The sequence below is a fragment of the Augochlora pura genome, chromosome 10 (genome assembly GCF_028453695.1).
Source record: "Augochlora pura isolate Apur16 chromosome 10, APUR_v2.2.1, whole genome shotgun sequence".
Classification (NCBI taxonomy): Eukaryota; Metazoa; Arthropoda; class Insecta; order Hymenoptera; family Halictidae; genus Augochlora; species Augochlora pura.
In genome coordinates, this window is record NC_135781.1 from 23,572,642 (window position 1) to 23,588,665 (window position 16,024).

The 16,024-nt window shown below is 29.1% G+C and overlaps 3 protein-coding genes across 9 annotated transcripts; all 3 read right to left on the reverse strand.

Moving 5' to 3' along the window:
* Positions 1–1,565: 1,565 nt before the first annotated feature.
* LOC144476315 (putative dihydroxyacetone kinase) lies at positions 1,566–5,515 on the reverse strand. 4 transcript variants are annotated; one of them, XR_013494999.1, is made up of 12 exons: positions 5,175–5,514; positions 4,879–5,063; positions 4,663–4,822; positions 4,293–4,559; positions 4,063–4,197; positions 3,742–3,983; positions 3,451–3,492; positions 3,181–3,384; positions 2,994–3,116; positions 2,700–2,936; positions 2,308–2,558; positions 1,566–2,229 (listed from the first exon to the last, which is right to left on the reverse strand). XR_013494999.1 is itself a non-coding variant. In XM_078193072.1 (11 exons), exons 2-11 carry the CDS (start codon positions 4,996–4,998, stop codon positions 2,457–2,459), a joined length of 1,623 nt encoding a protein of 540 aa, XP_078049198.1. In that variant the 5' UTR covers positions 4,999–5,063; positions 5,175–5,515; the 3' UTR covers positions 2,299–2,456. The 4 variants fall into 4 exon arrangements, 3 of the variants coding, with proteins under 3 accessions (XP_078049198.1, XP_078049195.1, XP_078049197.1); XM_078193072.1 differs by lacking the exon at positions 1,566–2,229 and having other exon boundaries at positions 2,299–2,558; positions 4,888–5,063; positions 5,175–5,515; XM_078193069.1 differs by lacking the exon at positions 1,566–2,229 and having other exon boundaries at positions 2,299–2,558.
* Positions 5,516–5,731: 216 nt separating this feature from the next.
* On the reverse strand, positions 5,732–8,829 carry LOC144476325 (MAPK regulated corepressor interacting protein 2). The gene is made up of 6 exons (XM_078193082.1): positions 8,612–8,829; positions 8,433–8,517; positions 8,047–8,165; positions 7,784–7,852; positions 7,483–7,536; positions 5,732–6,973 (listed from the first exon to the last, which is right to left on the reverse strand). The coding sequence occupies exons 1-6, from the start codon at positions 8,661–8,663 to the stop codon at positions 6,903–6,905; spliced, it is 450 nt and encodes a 149-aa protein (XP_078049208.1). The 5' UTR covers positions 8,664–8,829; the 3' UTR covers positions 5,732–6,902.
* Positions 8,830–9,744: 915 nt separating this feature from the next.
* On the reverse strand, positions 9,745–15,407 carry LOC144476140 (TOM1-like protein 2). 4 transcript variants are annotated; one of them, XM_078192763.1, is made up of 10 exons: positions 15,274–15,407; positions 14,678–15,004; positions 14,258–14,427; positions 13,548–13,829; positions 13,201–13,467; positions 12,814–13,111; positions 12,627–12,747; positions 12,511–12,541; positions 11,899–11,949; positions 9,745–11,693 (listed from the first exon to the last, which is right to left on the reverse strand). In XM_078192763.1, exons 2-10 carry the CDS (start codon positions 14,724–14,726, stop codon positions 11,496–11,498), a joined length of 1,467 nt encoding a protein of 488 aa, XP_078048889.1. In that variant the 5' UTR covers positions 14,727–15,004; positions 15,274–15,407; the 3' UTR covers positions 9,745–11,495. The 4 variants fall into 4 exon arrangements, with proteins under 4 accessions (XP_078048889.1, XP_078048887.1, XP_078048890.1 ...); XM_078192761.1 differs by having other exon boundaries at positions 12,412–12,541; positions 15,274–15,403; XM_078192764.1 differs by lacking the exon at positions 11,899–11,949.
* Between the last annotated feature and the right edge of the window lie 617 nt (positions 15,408–16,024).

Consider the following 16,024-nt stretch of genomic DNA (forward strand, 5'->3'; position numbering starts at 1 on the left):
GGTCTCATTCTTTTGGCGCATACGTTTGCCTGGTGCTCCATTTGAAACACTCGGCGCGACATTCGACTTGTACTTTTCGTTAACGGTATACATATCACCACCCATTATAAATACGATTATGAATGTTGTATCTTTCTAATATGCTCAGTATAAAAGTTAAGGTTATACCCAGTACAATATAAACGACATAAGGACACTACACCCCATACCTCCCACGGGTGCTCCCGTAAGTCGAAGGCCTAACATTGTGGCAACGCTAAAAATTGCTATACTATTCTCGGAAGAATTTTCACATTATTCAATTTATATGCATTCGATATATTATCAAATAACAGAAGTCTTCTACAAGATACGCGATTATTTTTGTATGTATCAAATAAAAACAAATACAAAATGAAAATATTGTAGGTTGAAACAAATGTCATTATTTCGGAATTAAAATAGTCTCGAGTGCAAAGGGTTAATAATTATAATTTAAATTCCGCATCCCTCGGCGGATGACAATACGTCAGAGGATGAGGTGTCATCAATCCATGATGATACTGAATTCCTGCTCCGAAGATCTAGTAAAGCTGAAAAAGATTCGCTATCTAAACTCTGTTTGATCGGTATGGTCATAGACCTAGACTCATCCGAACATTGTATGAAATCAGTGCACCGACGTCATAAATCGTGACCGACATTTCGGAAAGCAAATGTACCTTCAATTAAAAGTGTAAGTTTACTATTAATGATATTCTTTACGATTCTTAAACAAACCTAACCTTTCCCGTTCTTTAACGTGATTATTTCTTATTAAATTAGCTTTGCGAATCGTTCGTTGTATTCTGTTAGGATACGGAATTATTGAAACTAAAATATTTAAAATGTTCATTTAGTGAAAGTAATAGTGAGAATTGTATTGGAGATTTTGTTAATCTTATTATTGCTACAGAACATGATGATAGCGATATCGAAAGCTATGATACTGCACAGTTTCAATAACTTTCTGGATGGCTTTTGGATTTCTTTAAAACTAATATTTATACATTAAATGAGAAAGACACTTTCACTTGCAACATTCTTTCATTATTTCGCGCTAATATTCAGGACAATGAAATAATTAGCTAGCCTGCTCAACTTGTCGGAATGTTGTCTACAAACACGTACATTCGAAACATATCTCAATGTACATTGAGCATTATTTGAAAAACCGTTGGTAAATGTAGTGAATAATTTTACGAGGCAAAAAGTACATGTCGAATATTAGCACCCGGCGTACGGTACGCGAAAAAAGTGAGATCACAAGGATGGTAAAGGGAGGCAAACTACATTGGTCATTCGTGTGACTGATTTCGTTTGTGTTTATGCTGACGTCGTGCTCTCTTGTTCGCTTTTTCTTTTCGTATGAAAATGTAAGAGCAGCACTGCTTAGCTGTAGAGCATAAACCAATCAGAGAAAGGCGGTTTCTGTATTATACCTCAAATTTCTGAGTCCTTTGCACCTGACATGGTGAGACACTACAGTATATAAAATCCAACAATTCAATGAAGGAATAATAATTGTAAGACATGATCATTTAAAATTGCTGACTAATTATTAAAATGTTGAGCGTATCTACAATAATAATGTAAAATCAAACCATATTATTCAATTAATTAACATCAGTATCAATATCTCGATTAAACTTTAAATTCATTTTACGAAATTATAATTCTAAAAATATGCATATTTCTAATTTTCGAAAATTACACATTTTTACATACTCATTAATATTAAATATTAAAACGTCGCATATGACGCAACATGGATTTTGAAAGACGTAATCTAAATATTAGATCATATAATATGACTAAGTAAGCTGGTTATAAACTAGACTTTTAGACACGGAGTGTGAATGTGTGAGCGAAGCGAACTCGAAAGTAAGGATCAATTATGGGCCATAAGGCTGGTTGCAACGAGTCAAAGGCAGGGGGTTAATATCTCGGCCAGAATGACGCACTGGATTACGGCGCGAAGGTTCAGGTAGACCGGATCGAACCTCTCAACTTTCTCCACTCCCTAATATTTCTAGTACAACACATATTCAAAAGTAATAGATGCTGCCTTCAAGTATACTTGCTCTAACAATAAGTTCGTAAGCCCGTGCTCTGCACGCACGGATTAGAAACATGCGCGACAATTCAAATCGTTTAAACTTTAAAGTGAACTTTTTCAAATGCACAATGGCAGTTAATATGTTTTCGTTTCTGAAATTATTTTTCAGTAAAGTAATATAAGTAATATAAGTTTTCAATGCTTGTCGAAAAAATAAAATGTAGACTTACAATTTCTTTTATTATAGTTATATTCTACATACATTCTATCAATTACCTAGCAAAAATTAGTTTTTAGATCTTAATGAATGATTTGATTATTCAAAATTGAATGATATGGCAGTGAATATGTTAAAATACAAAATATTTACGATATCTTTTCATTTTCCATTATAATTAAGTAATTTTAATTTAGTACCTTCATACGCACCTCGCATCCATATACCCACTGCATGTGCATCAGGACAAGGATATTTCAGTTTCTGTAATACATTTTACATAATTTAATTCTTAATAATTTATAATTAGCAATTCTGAAATATAATCATACTCAAAAAAAATTTTACCACACGAATTGATTCAACTAAATGAATAAATAAATAATATTACATATGCGTACATACATTATCAGCAATGAAATATTCAGCAGTTTTTACGACTGCACCAAAAGCAGAAATGGGGTCTATGTTTTCGTTCAATGCTTTTGCTAGATTTAATTGAATTGCTCTCAAAACAACTACAAAAACATGGTCATCTATACAAGGTACATCAAGTTCTTTTATTGCTTCAATTGCAGTAGTTAATGCATTGAACCATGTGCCAATTGTAATTTGTGTAGTAGTTTCATATGACGAAAAAGCCTAAAAGTTTTGAATTTATACAGCAACCATATCTAATATTGCTATATTATACCTTACCTTAGAAATATTATCAAAAAATAAAGAGTAAAGTGCTCCTTGTACACCATCTACTGTTCTTTCGATGATATGACTAATTTGCCTAAATGCAATACATGGATTTATACTTAATATTTTATTTTCCTACAAAGTTTTTTTAATTAATAATATTCCATTATTTTGTACTTTAAGTGTCACACTTTATTACCTGGATAGCATCTTTTATAGCTAAAGCTCCATTTGCAAAATTTGTACCATAGTCTCCCTTCCCATATTTTCGATCTAATCTGTTCAGTTGATTTGTGCATGCTATTACGGCTTCACATGCAGTTAATATAATCGACATAAATTTTTTACCAGTTTCATTACACATTGAAGGTCCTTGCAAATTTGTGTTCGTTGAGTTATCATCCTACGCTAAAACTTAATTTATGTACTCTTTGAAAATAATATTATTTGATAAATATAATTCTATTACCTTACAATATCTTCCTGATGTACACAAATTTATTTTTTCCCCCTGAAAGTCAATATGTATATATATATGTATAGTTACTGTATTAATATAATGTGATATGTATGTATGTATATTACAAATATTGATTATTTCATTAAATTGATCGGATCATCTCATAAATAATTAAAATTTTCTATTTACCTATTTATTTAATTACATAGAAAACAAATACAGTCACAAATATCTGTTTAGTTAATTTTTTACAAATATGAACATTAACATAATAATTTATGGGATGATCTGATATATTACCTCCATTGTTTCTAATATATTTGAAGTTAGTACTCTTGGCCAAGCAGGTGCAAATGTTGGAAAATCCAAATATTTAATTAAGTCCGGCATAAGTGACAAATTTAAAACACAAATATCAAAAAATTTAATATTCGAGTTATTTAATAATGGTTTTATATATATTCGTCTTGCTTGCATACCACACATTTCCATTTGTTTTAAAAACTCTAAAATGAAAGTATAAATTTCGGAGTGGGTTGATCCTAAAAAAATAAAATTTGAAAATATAACTTACACAAGTAAATAATTATAACATGTAAATATTAATATTTTCTCCAATACCAAAGTTGTTTACTAAAATTGCAATTGGCTCATTGACAAAATCATTGTCTGTTGTGTAAGAAATTTCCTTAAATTTATCTTGGAATACTGTATTTATTGAACTTACAAAAGGTTCAAATGTATGTTCAGTTAAATCTGAAAGCATTAATGTTTCGTAATTTCCATGAATCCTTTATAAACATTCCATAGATATCATAAACTAATGTTATTCAATTTTGGCAAATAAGTACCTCTCCTTAATAGTTGAATTTTTTTATTATTTATAAGGTGAGTACAAAAGGAATATATTTCATTAATGTGTTTTCCTTCCTCTGACATGGCTCCAGCTATTTTATATAAAAATTGTGTACACAAAAAACTTTGTTCCTCTGTGACTGAATTAGAATTCACAGTTACTATAATTATTTTAATATTATATCCTTTTTCAATGGCACGTAATTTGGCCCATGTAAAGTTTATAGGATATGCAGCATAATCAGGTACAATTAACAATATTCCTGAAAATGAATATATTAATATGTTAAAACAGTAATTACCATTTGATTTATAAAACTTCATTCATAATCTATTAATTATATAATAAATAATGAATTTGCATACCAGAAGAATCGTTTAATTCAATTTCATCTATAACTCTCAGAATATTATTTTTTGGCGGTGCAGTTTTATATCCTAAAACTGCAGCTGTTAACATCCCAGGGCCCACAAATTCTGCACACAATAATTTGCTTTCTTCTCTGCCACCAGATATTAACTTGACCTATTGAATTATTATTAATTATTAAAAAGCATTTTTAAGCACAATGATATATTTACCTTTCCTACCATGTCAACATAATCTCTACGTAAAATTGCCTGACAGTCTTTTAATGCAATCAAACCATTGTGTACAGCTGCTACACCCATGAGACTTTTATCTATTAAAAGCTCGCACATATTTTTGTAAATATAAGTTATCTTTAAATATATGCAATGCAATACTTGTATCTTGAAAAGGTTACCTACGTAAAAAATATAATAGTAAAAGGTAAAATAACCTAAAAAATTTTATTAATGTATTAAGATAAAGAAAAAAACATATGTAATATGTTTAACCACGTTAAAAAAATAACCTTTTCTTAGATATTTTCAATGTTGCAATTATTTTTTGCTATACAAAAATTTGAACTTTTTGTTACATGCACCATTATATAACTGAATCACTGTTGTATTTTTTCCCTTTTACCGAATTATATATATATAAATATATTCAATAATACATTATCATATATCCTTAATTTTATTTAATAATTCAATAAGTCAATCCAATCAACTTATGTAAGTAAACATTTGACATAGAATCTGATGCAATGAAGACATGTATAAAGTGACATGTGATTGTGAAACACTATAATGTAAACATAGATGTCGACAGAAACATCTGCTTGTATTAATTACAATTTGATTTTTTAAAAACAACTAACTACATATTTTATAATATAGGTCAATAAATAAAATTAAAGTTGATTTTGACAAAATATAATATATGGAATGATATACGTTTTCACTATACTTTAAAATTTTTAGTTATTATTGAAAATGTTATTATGATTGTACGAAGCATATGATTAAATTATTAATGTTTTCTTCTTATGCAACAATTTTTAAATTAATAATGGTGCAGAAATTAAAATGATTAAAAAAAGTTTTAATATATAAACTCTTGTATTTATTTATAATATTCGGCCATGAATGGCCAAATATTGCACTACATTTTGACTACTTTCGCAAACTCTGCTTTTCAAAATTGTATTACATTTCATACTCGGGCTTTATGTAATTAATCTGTCTAGTGGAAATCAAAACTAAAAAAAAGACCACTAAACCTAGAGGTGATTAATTTGAATCAGTGTGAAATAAAAATTTTGAAAGTAGAGTTTGCAAATACATTAGGGACAAGCTTTGCCTTGTCTGGCAATTGTTTGACAATCTTAATCATTATCAGTCTACAAAGTTATACTAAACAACTGCTTATGTAAAAGTATTTAGATACATTTGTCATAACAATATCAGCAATGTGTTATGCATTCACACAAACAATGTATGTAATATGTACATCATTCTATGGTTAAAAATCCATTTTTTCCACACTGCATTCATACCATCAGGGATTCCTGTCTGTACTTAACCCTATTTGGTATGCTTTTAGGAGATATATCTTCACCTTCATTATTTTAAAAACCTATAAAAGTTTTTAATAACGAAATCACCGGTCTCATATTGTATTTCGTTAAATTTCTTTAATTTGAATTTCACATTATTTTTATACTTAAAGAAAGTTCTGTACACTTTTACACTTTCTAAAATCGGAACAGCCTTAAAAATATGAAGCAACATTTAAGAAATGTAGTTCCTTAAATTTTACGCGTTGTTGCACTGTATATTTTGCAAAGTACTTCTAATGAAAATACGTATTTGATCAATGTAAATTATTTGAAATGAGAATGTCTAGTACGTATATACGCATATATATATATGCATTTATAAAAAATTTCCAATGATTAGATTTGAGTTTGATGCTAAACTTGTACAAAAACAATTTCGTTTATAGTGTAATAGAAAAATGTATAAAATCATTTATGTATTTATATGAGACTGTAGATTCACCGATTGAAATTCCATGGTAGCTTGCTAGCCAGGTTCATCTTTACACTTCCAGTTCAACACTATGCAATAATTCAGTTATTCTTCTTGCATTTACAATTTGAAATAGACTAATCTTCTCAACACTGGTCACCATTCTGTACTACTTCAAAAATCTTCGTAACTTGTGACAACTTAAGACAAAACTTCTTTTTGTCTCAAAGCGATTTTGTAATGTTGTTAAATAATCGTTTTCCCCACCAAGATTCCAAATCGAATGGTTTAAAGTCTGAAATTTCACAATTACATGAAAGCTTATACAAAATTGTATAATAAAAATATATTCTTTGTATGAGAAAATATTTTATAAATTCATTTAAGTATAAATTAAATAGATAAATTTTGTATAAAGTAAATAGAAAATTAAAATTATGTATAAAGTAAATAGAAAATTAAAATTATGTATAAAGTAAATAGAAAAACACTGCAAGTCACAATTTCAAAAAATTTAAATGAATGCATTAATTAAACTGTAGCATATAAGATTTACATATTTATTAGAAGAAACATTGTAAAAACAAATTCTATAGACTTAAAAAAATTATGCAATTTGAAACACTATTGATACAAAGCATTAATGATCAGAACTTAAGTGACAACATCTTGGAAACCAAAATTTGTGACTTGCAGTATTCTTCCTTGCAGCCACAGAATTGTGTAATTATGCTTTTTAAAAATAAATATTACTTTATAATATATCTTATGTACATTTATTTAAAATAGATAACTAATACTAACCTTGGAGACTATCATTTGGTTCTCCATCATTATAATACACTATAGAATTTGGACCTAAAAAACAAATTCAGATAAAGTTATAAGCACTTGATGAACTTTTAAATAAAATTTATGAAATTTATGTTTAACTATTTCAATACATTTATGAACATTAATGAAGGTACAAAATACTGATGTCAATTTAGGGCAGATCTTTAAGTATATCCTTAGGGATATTAATCTAGTACCAATCTGTGAAAGATTAATCTTTTATGGACATCCCTAATACAAATTGCATTGTACAACATATAATATAACTTACTGGAAGGCTCTGAACAGTCAGAACCATCAGAAGATTCACTTCTTTGTCTTGTATTTACCTGATTCCATGCTGAAAAATAAAATTGTAGATGTAATACATATTTCATATAAATATGCAACATTATATGTTATGCAAAATATGCCATACATATATAAGTATGTATGTATTTTCATATCCATTTAAAAAGCTTTAAAAGAGCATTATAAAACAGTATATATATATTATATAGTAATAGAGTATAACATTACATTTCTTCAACCTACATTCATAAACAAATTTAATAAGCTCCTCATGTTGTGGTGTGATAACTTCCTGTATTTGATGCCTATGTGAACTGAGTTTAGATTTTCCATTCATGTGAAAGACTGGTTTAGGTACATGCCTGTAAAATCAAGATTGATTTTATAAATATACATAATGTATATATATATTAACAGTAAAAAATATTTCAAGCTGTGTATTATATAAACGTTTTTGTAGTACACATTTGTCTATGACATTTCAAGTAAAACTTTAATTGTGTAAAATTTCTAACAGAGAGATAACATTGTTTTCGATGAAGAATTATGAATTGCGTAATGCTTAAAGTACAAGGAGAGAGGGAGAAAAGTAACGAAGTAGGGTTAAGATGGGTTAGGGCACTACTTACCGGGTGGTCTCGTGGTTATCGTCAGGATCTGCCTTACGCGTTAAATCACGTAAAGTTTCCAATCTCTCGAGATTCTGACTAATTCCTAAAAAGTTATGATGTTACACGAAACTAATGTCATAACTGTTTTCATATTCAAGTGAACACATTCAATATAATAATAATCGTTGTATTCGTACCTCTTCGAGTCTTGGCGACAATTTTGCTAGGCCCTTTTGATACAGTATACATGTTCCACGTGAGAAGAGCAGAATAATAATTGTCTATTTAAATTTCGATACCAAACCATCCGAAAATTATCTTAAATTCTTCTTTTTGAATTAAGTAATTTACACAAAATTCCAAATAAGTAGTACCGAATGGATCAACCGCACGGGTTGAAATGACGAGCATGAAATACACGACGGGTGAACCACGTGACCTTAGCTCGTGGTATCGCTCGTACTATGTAATATGTACATATGTCATACATATGCATATACAATGACATATTACGTGCTACAGCCACACACATATATATTCATTCATATATGTATATGAATAGATACATATATGAATAGATACATGTATGTATATTTACATCAATGAAACAATTTGAAAAATTTCAGTGCAAGCACTACTACATAACACTTTCCAAATATTTAAAAATCTATAAATATTTTGTATAAATATGTGACTATCATTTGATATTTCAAATTGAGATGTAATTATCAAAAAATATTTTTATATTTACCAATACATGGATTTTTTACATTTTACCATTATAATATATGTATAAATAATATGGAGTGTTTAGTAACAGGTAGGATGAAATTTAAAATACCAGTCACCATGATAATACATACTTATATCAATAGCGAAAATCAAATACAAGACAATTACGAATTCAACTTTATTCTTTTCAGTATGTATTAAAGATTAAAAATCTCTCTGATTCGCCGATAGTGGCGCGCGCAAGTCTTGTTAGTCTGTGATAGAAGCACATGGCGCAGACTGATTTACATCACATTTGTTATTAATACTTAAAAAGTAATAACGAAATCGCGACTTTGTTGCTTTTAACTCTTACCTAACATTACCCCGAAAGTCACGGTTTATTATTATTTACCCACCTGTTGCCGCGTTATATATTCTTGTATACATATATGTATGCGTATTGTAGTAGCGACATTACAATAGAATCATTAAAATAATAATATAAACATTTCTATATAAAGTAAATATAAGCGTCATTATCATAGTGTCTAGTCATACCGTCCACATTAAAGGCTTAAAAGTGAATTTTATCAAAATATTTTGAAACTTATTAATGTAAATTAAGAAAATTTATTTATTGTAAATTAAGAAATGATGTTACAAATAACGGATTTCATTAAACATTTAACACGCTTGTAATTTTAAAAGCACAACAAAATTCATCGAAGTATAAATTAGTTACAATTCATTTTACTATGCGCGATAACGAAATAATTGTATATTTAGAACGGAGAAATAATTCTGAGTTTCATTATTTATAAAACTGATTATAATCGCTTGTATACAGGGTGTTCCGTAAGTGATTATTAAATTAAAAAATCTGATTGTGTATGTACAAGAAAAAGGAAATCAATGTTGCATAATAAATTTCTCAATTCCACATTTATTTTCAAGGAAACCAATTTTAAATGTACCGGTAAAACAGACAACACCTTCAGAGATTCGTAAGAATAATAAGATTCGTCGTGCGTGAATATCCTGCTTTATTGTGTATTCTTGATTATTCAATACAATCAACAGAAAACACGAGCAGAGATAGTAGCCTACACAGCGAGATCCGTTAAATCGGGGAAACACGGTAAAGCGAGCATGCAGTTACGAAACACTGCCTGTACATGACTCGTCAATTCAGTTGACAAAAGTAAAGAAATTTTTGTTTTTTTTAGGTTTTGATTTACATACGTATCCGATGTATGATAGATATGAAAAAAGTGTAAGCTTATGTACATTCTACAATAATAAAACTTAGTGCACTTAATGCTATGGTGATAGTCGCTATTTTTTCAAAGTAATACATTATTAGCAAAAATATTTTACTATTTCATTTTAAAATAAAATATTCACTGTTGAAAAGAATACAATTTAGTTCATAATTTTATAAATTCAAACAGTCGAAGATAATCTTTTATAATTATTATTTTGCATCCTTTTTTTCTTTTCATTATCACATTCATAAAATTGCATAAATAATCGTGATTCTATTTATTGTATTGACCATTTCGTTGAAATGAAACTGTACTTTTAAAATCACAAACATAAGAATTACTTGGTGTTAATGTTATTCCTATAGTATAGCTTCAGAACATATTACATAATTACTTGCAATAGCAGTACATATGATTGTAACAATACTAGCAATAATAAATTTATATTACTCTATGACAATAATACTCTTATGAAAATAAAAATTACTACATTAGTAAATACATACCATATTTATACATAATATCAAATAATAGGGACACAATTCAATTTAACATAGAAAAATACTTTCGTCTATAGTTGATTAAAGTTAATCATTTAAAGAAATATTCGCCACTTTTGCATTCAGTTTGCAAGTCCGAAAAATGCAATGGTTACAAATTATTGGTTTCCATATGACATTTCAAGGTATGAGATACAACACATTGCGACATAAATGTTATTTTGAATACAATGTGTTATATTTCATATATACAGATAACATAAATTAGTATTTCTATGTCCATGTTACATATTCGTAATATAACATTTATACGTAACGATAATTTTTATATGTAAAATAAGTTACTCGTTATTATGAAATTTTTACATCATAAAGAAATGCTAATTTACGGTTGCATAGTGTCAATTATGTTTTTAAGTACATACAAGCGGATAGCGTTCCTCTTCTGTAACATTATCTTTTTATTTCGAATTCAAGTTTTGAATGTTTTGAAAATACCGAAGATGTTAGAAACATTAATTTATCAGAGATCTCCGATGACTGAATCATTTCAAAACGAATGTCTACCTTCTGTATAAGAAATGTAAGCGTTAAAGCAGTATTTAAAGAGCAAATAAAGATTTATCCTGATCTTTATTGATTTGACGCTGAATGTTTGAATTTCCGGAATTAGTAGTACTTCCTGTAGTGGTAGTAGTTGTAGGCAAAGTTGGTAAAGCTTCAGCAGCAGCTGCTCGTTCTGCCAAAAAGCGTTCAAATTCGGACGATGTTAATGATTCCTGATCACCATGTGCTCCAGGCTAAAAAAAAAGAAGAGAGAAACTATTAATAAATATGAATTATTTATCTATTCTACATATATAGATTGTTGTTTACTGTATGGAAGAATTTCAAACATTTTTTAGAAATATTCGAAAGCGGTGAAATGGCATACATCATTTCTAAACAATTGTAGTATAACAATCGAATTTCACAAACAAAACATTTGCGCTACACATAACTTACCGTGTGATCTAACCAGGCTGCCATTTCAATAAATTCAGACTCCTGGTTCAGCTATATATCAAAACAAAGAGAACATAAAATAAAAACGAACACATTAAACAAAGTACAACAGAAACAAGTAAATGTATGCATATATGTGGGCAAAAATAAAGCATAAGGAAACGTAAGAAATAAAGTTAAACGTTTCATGCTCTAAAAAGCTATGCATCAAAAGTAAGCAACTCTGGATTTATTGGACTGAAAAAAAAAACGTGATGACAGACTTTATTATAAAAACCAATAAATTATGACATCCTTACCTTTTATTAGGACAGATAATTTTAAAGTTCATTGTAAAAATTTATAACCGAGTAATTCAAATGTGCATAATAACATTTCAACAATAAAAAGATTAATTAAAATTTAAAATAGCACCTTTAGTATTCATAGTAAATTTACTTTTCGTGAATAAATAAAAAATATAATATACTTCTATTAGCAATAATGAATGTAGTAAGGGTAGGGTTTACGCACAGAAGTAGCAGTAGTAGAAGCAACTGTAGAAGCATTCTGATGAGGATATTTAGGACTATTGCGAGTGAGGTTCGCGGTATTGACGCTTCCTCCGCTCACCTGCTCCAAATTGTCCTCCTGTTTGTTACCACTGTAATAAACATAAGTTAATGATAGATTCTACAGAAATTGAAAAATTTCGAAAAATTTAAAAGGTCAATGTTAATATTAAAAACCTGTTCTTTGTCGTTTCGTATGTTGCGTTGCGTGACTGTGCAAACATATCAAATTCATCATTGTCACCTTCCTTCCTTTCCTTGCGTTCAGTTCTATTTTTGTCGCTACTTTCAGATATGCCTACAATTTAGTGTGACATGAAATTACCATGTATCTCTCTATTTAATATAAATAAACAATACTTACCCATTCCTGTTATCTTCTTCTCCAAAGCATCAGTTTCATCAGATAAATCTATAAGTGAATCACCTTCTTGTTTCTTAGAAACTGTCATGGAATCACCATTTGGTGGATGACCAATTGTTTGTGCTAAAATGGTTCTAGCAGCTACTGCTACATTTTTTGTGTAACGTAAATAACGTAAGAACAAATTATTTAATTCGTCGTTGATGCGCAATAATTCTGCTGTCATTTCATCATGAGCTAGTTTTCCAATTAAATCAACGACTCGTTCTTGCATCAATTTACATGTTGAATGTAGTTCCTACAACATGGAATTATTTTAATGTAACTTGTAACAATCCATGAAAGATTGTATAGAATATGATACAATTTTGTGCAATATATACATACAGTTAGGAGTTCTAGATCTGCGGCATCTGGTTGTTGATTATTACTTTGATCCGAACTTGTAAAGTATGCCAACATTTCTGATAAAACGCGCATGTTCTCTTGTACAAAATCAAGTTCGCTTTGTAATTTAGCCAATTGATGTTCATTTAACTGAGTCACTTGTAGTGATGGTGGAATTTGACATTGTTGGACTTGTGTCGTCGAAGATACAGGTTGTTGTTCAGCCGTAGGGACATTAACATTACTCTGTTCCAACTCAGGTACACTCTGTAATAATAATTATGCATGAACAATAAAAGGTTGTATTCTAATTGAGTAGAAATTTCTTAATATTATGTCAGTCTTACTCTTTCTGGTGTAATAATAGGGGCCACAGCATCTAAATCTGTCATTGGAAACTGTATACCTCTCACTTTTAATTCTTCATAGACTCTTACAACTCCTTGCGTATGCGGCTGATGACGGAAAGTTTTTGCCCATGTTTGAATCAAACTCAAAACTTTTTCTTGTACTGCAGTTGGTGGTTCGTTCTTTGGGCCAATTAGTTGAACAAGTTCTTGTACAAAATCTCGTGAACAAGCAAGAGAATGAAAACATTTCCCACAATTTTTTACACATGTTTCCAGTACCTGAATTCATCAATATTATTTCATGAAAATCTATGGGTGTTATTATTGCTATAAGTATATGTATTATATTAACAAAATACAATTGAAAGATAATGCAGAATTTCATTATATACATATACAAATGTAGGATATTTCTTTATTTTACTATATATCACTTTTTCTGATTTGTCCTATTAATATGTTTTTCTATTAATCTATTTCTAATAAGAAAATATAGCGGGAATTAAATTCTTAAAACCAGATCCTACATAAATATAAGCAATTACAAGTTGATAAAAAAACAATTAAAATTTGTACCCTATACCTGGAAACATGAATTATTAAGTAAATAAAAACATAAATACATTTTAAGTTACTTAATAATATAAAAAATACTGTATCTATCTTGTTCAAAATATAAAAATATTACCACGTATTCAAATACTAACGGTAAGAGTATACATGAATATAGCATAATTTTTTCCAGCAGATTGATTAAGTCTACGCTTAATTGCTTTAATTGCATCTCTTGGCCCATCCTCTGTTTCATTGATAATATCACAAATTTCCATGTTAAGAGTCCAATTTTCGAATGGCAAACTACCATCTGTAGCTTGCTCTGTAATAAAGCAGACAATTATTATATGCACAAATCGTTCTTACGTTTCTTTTTTCTAAAATATTTGATAGATTACAATTAAAGATATTATACATGTACATTAGAACAAATTCGTAAAATACAGATATTGAAACATGTTGATATATGACCAGAAGAAGCTATTTACATGATACTTATAAACTAATTCGTTGCGTATATCTAATTAATTAATATATGTAATATATTTAGAAAAGATAAATAAGAAACTTACCTATCTTCTGACCTACTGGTGTTGAAAGTGGACCGAGGAAAAACGACATTGTTGCACGATATATGAAACTGTTTCAATATTCAATAACGTTACTTTGACTCACTTGTGCATATATAAGGCACGTAACAACTTTTAGCAGGAACAATATTTGATAATTTACAAATTTCTTGTTCCGCTGAATGACAGTATCATATGACCCATACTACGATATAGACAAACGTCAAAGTGTCAAAAACACAACCAATCATATACAGTTTTTCATATATTGTATTATGATTGGTTATAGGTTTTTTAAAACGCAGTTATTTGGAAAACACAAATTTTTACCTAAAAATGAACAAAAATATAGATATCAATGAAAATTTCTTAATAAACTTAAAATTCTAGATACAATTAGTCATTCATAAATTCTATGGAAAAAACTAAATGTATGAATTAATATTACTTAAAATAGTTTTTAATGTAAGAAATTCCAAAGATAAAATAGGAATCAAAATTTGTACAATTTACAAGTCACTTAAAAATATAAATATTTAACACAATTGTATCTATGTAAATGTATATACGAATGCATGAGTGGAGATTTGCATACATACATGCAGCATACTCTACACAAATTAATCATGTAATGTAGTGCGCAGAAAATTTCTCTAGCGGTGAAATAACGGAACTGCGGAATGACAAAAATTAGAATCCTTTCTTATACTGTTATATTTAATGATTAATTTATGACACTTGCATTACAGAGAACACGTGTGTATGTACGTATTGTCCACGGTGTAAGGATGAAAGCTAGTTCGACGCCATCCACACTTCTATGATCTTAATAAAGCAATTTTGGTTTCGCTCGCTAGATATTATAGTGAACCTAAGATTTAACTGGCGAGAGTTTGTATATGGATGTAGAAAAGAATGTATGGTACCGCATACAGTAATCTCTCAATTCAAGAACCATATCTGGGGACAACAACGCTCTTGAATTGAGAGCATGCAGCGAATTGCTGTCCTATGATTGGGTGACAATCCACAACTGAATATTGCTGTCCTCAAAGGCTTTTTATTAACGTGTGAGAAAGACAGCATATCGGCACAGCATATGCGAAACGAATTACATCATATCTAATAGTAGTTGGTCTCACTTTACTGTGTTTGTGATCTTACTCTTTTCGGGCATGTGTACGCTTGACGCTCCATCTGAAACACGCACCGCGAAATTCGATGTGTATTTTTTGCCTCATAGGATCCTCGATCACATTTATCAGCGTATTTGTAAATGATGTTCAATACACTTTGAGATATATTTCAAATATATATGTCTCTAGGCAATATTTGAAGAAATTGAACAGG

What these genes read in the sequence shown, in the direction of transcription:
- LOC144476315 (XM_078193069.1), bottom strand. Translation starts at nt 4,998, where the DNA reads ATGTGCGAGCTTTTAATAGATAAAAGTCTCATGGGTGTAGCAGCTGTA. An exon ending in ATGTTGACATGGTAGGAAAG is followed by an intron (nt 4,823 to 4,878) that starts GTAAATATATCA and finishes ATAATTCAATAG; the next exon opens with GTCAAGTTAATATCTGGTGG. An exon ending in AATTCAACTATTAAGGAGAG is followed by an intron (nt 4,198 to 4,292) that starts GTACTTATTTGC and finishes TAATGCTTTCAG; the next exon opens with ATTTAACTGAACATACATTT.
- LOC144476325 (XM_078193082.1), bottom strand. Translation starts at nt 8,663, where the DNA reads ATGTATACTGTATCAAAAGGGCCTAGCAAAATTGTCGCCAAGACTCGA. An exon ending in TGTCGCCAAGACTCGAAGAG is followed by an intron (nt 8,518 to 8,611) that starts GTACGAATACAA and finishes ATAACTTTTTAG; the next exon opens with GAATTAGTCAGAATCTCGAG. An exon ending in ACCAAATGATAGTCTCCAAG is followed by an intron (nt 6,974 to 7,482) that starts GTTAGTATTAGT and finishes GTGAAATTTCAG; the next exon opens with ACTTTAAACCATTCGATTTG.
- LOC144476140 (XM_078192761.1), bottom strand. Translation starts at nt 14,726, where the DNA reads ATGTCGTTTTTCCTCGGTCCACTTTCAACACCAGTAGGTCAGAAGATA. An exon ending in ACCAGTAGGTCAGAAGATAG is followed by an intron (nt 14,428 to 14,677) that starts GTAAGTTTCTTA and finishes GCTTTATTACAG; the next exon opens with AGCAAGCTACAGATGGTAGT. An exon ending in CAGATCTAGAACTCCTAACT is followed by an intron (nt 13,112 to 13,200) that starts GTATGTATATAT and finishes TCCATGTTGTAG; the next exon opens with GAACTACATTCAACATGTAA.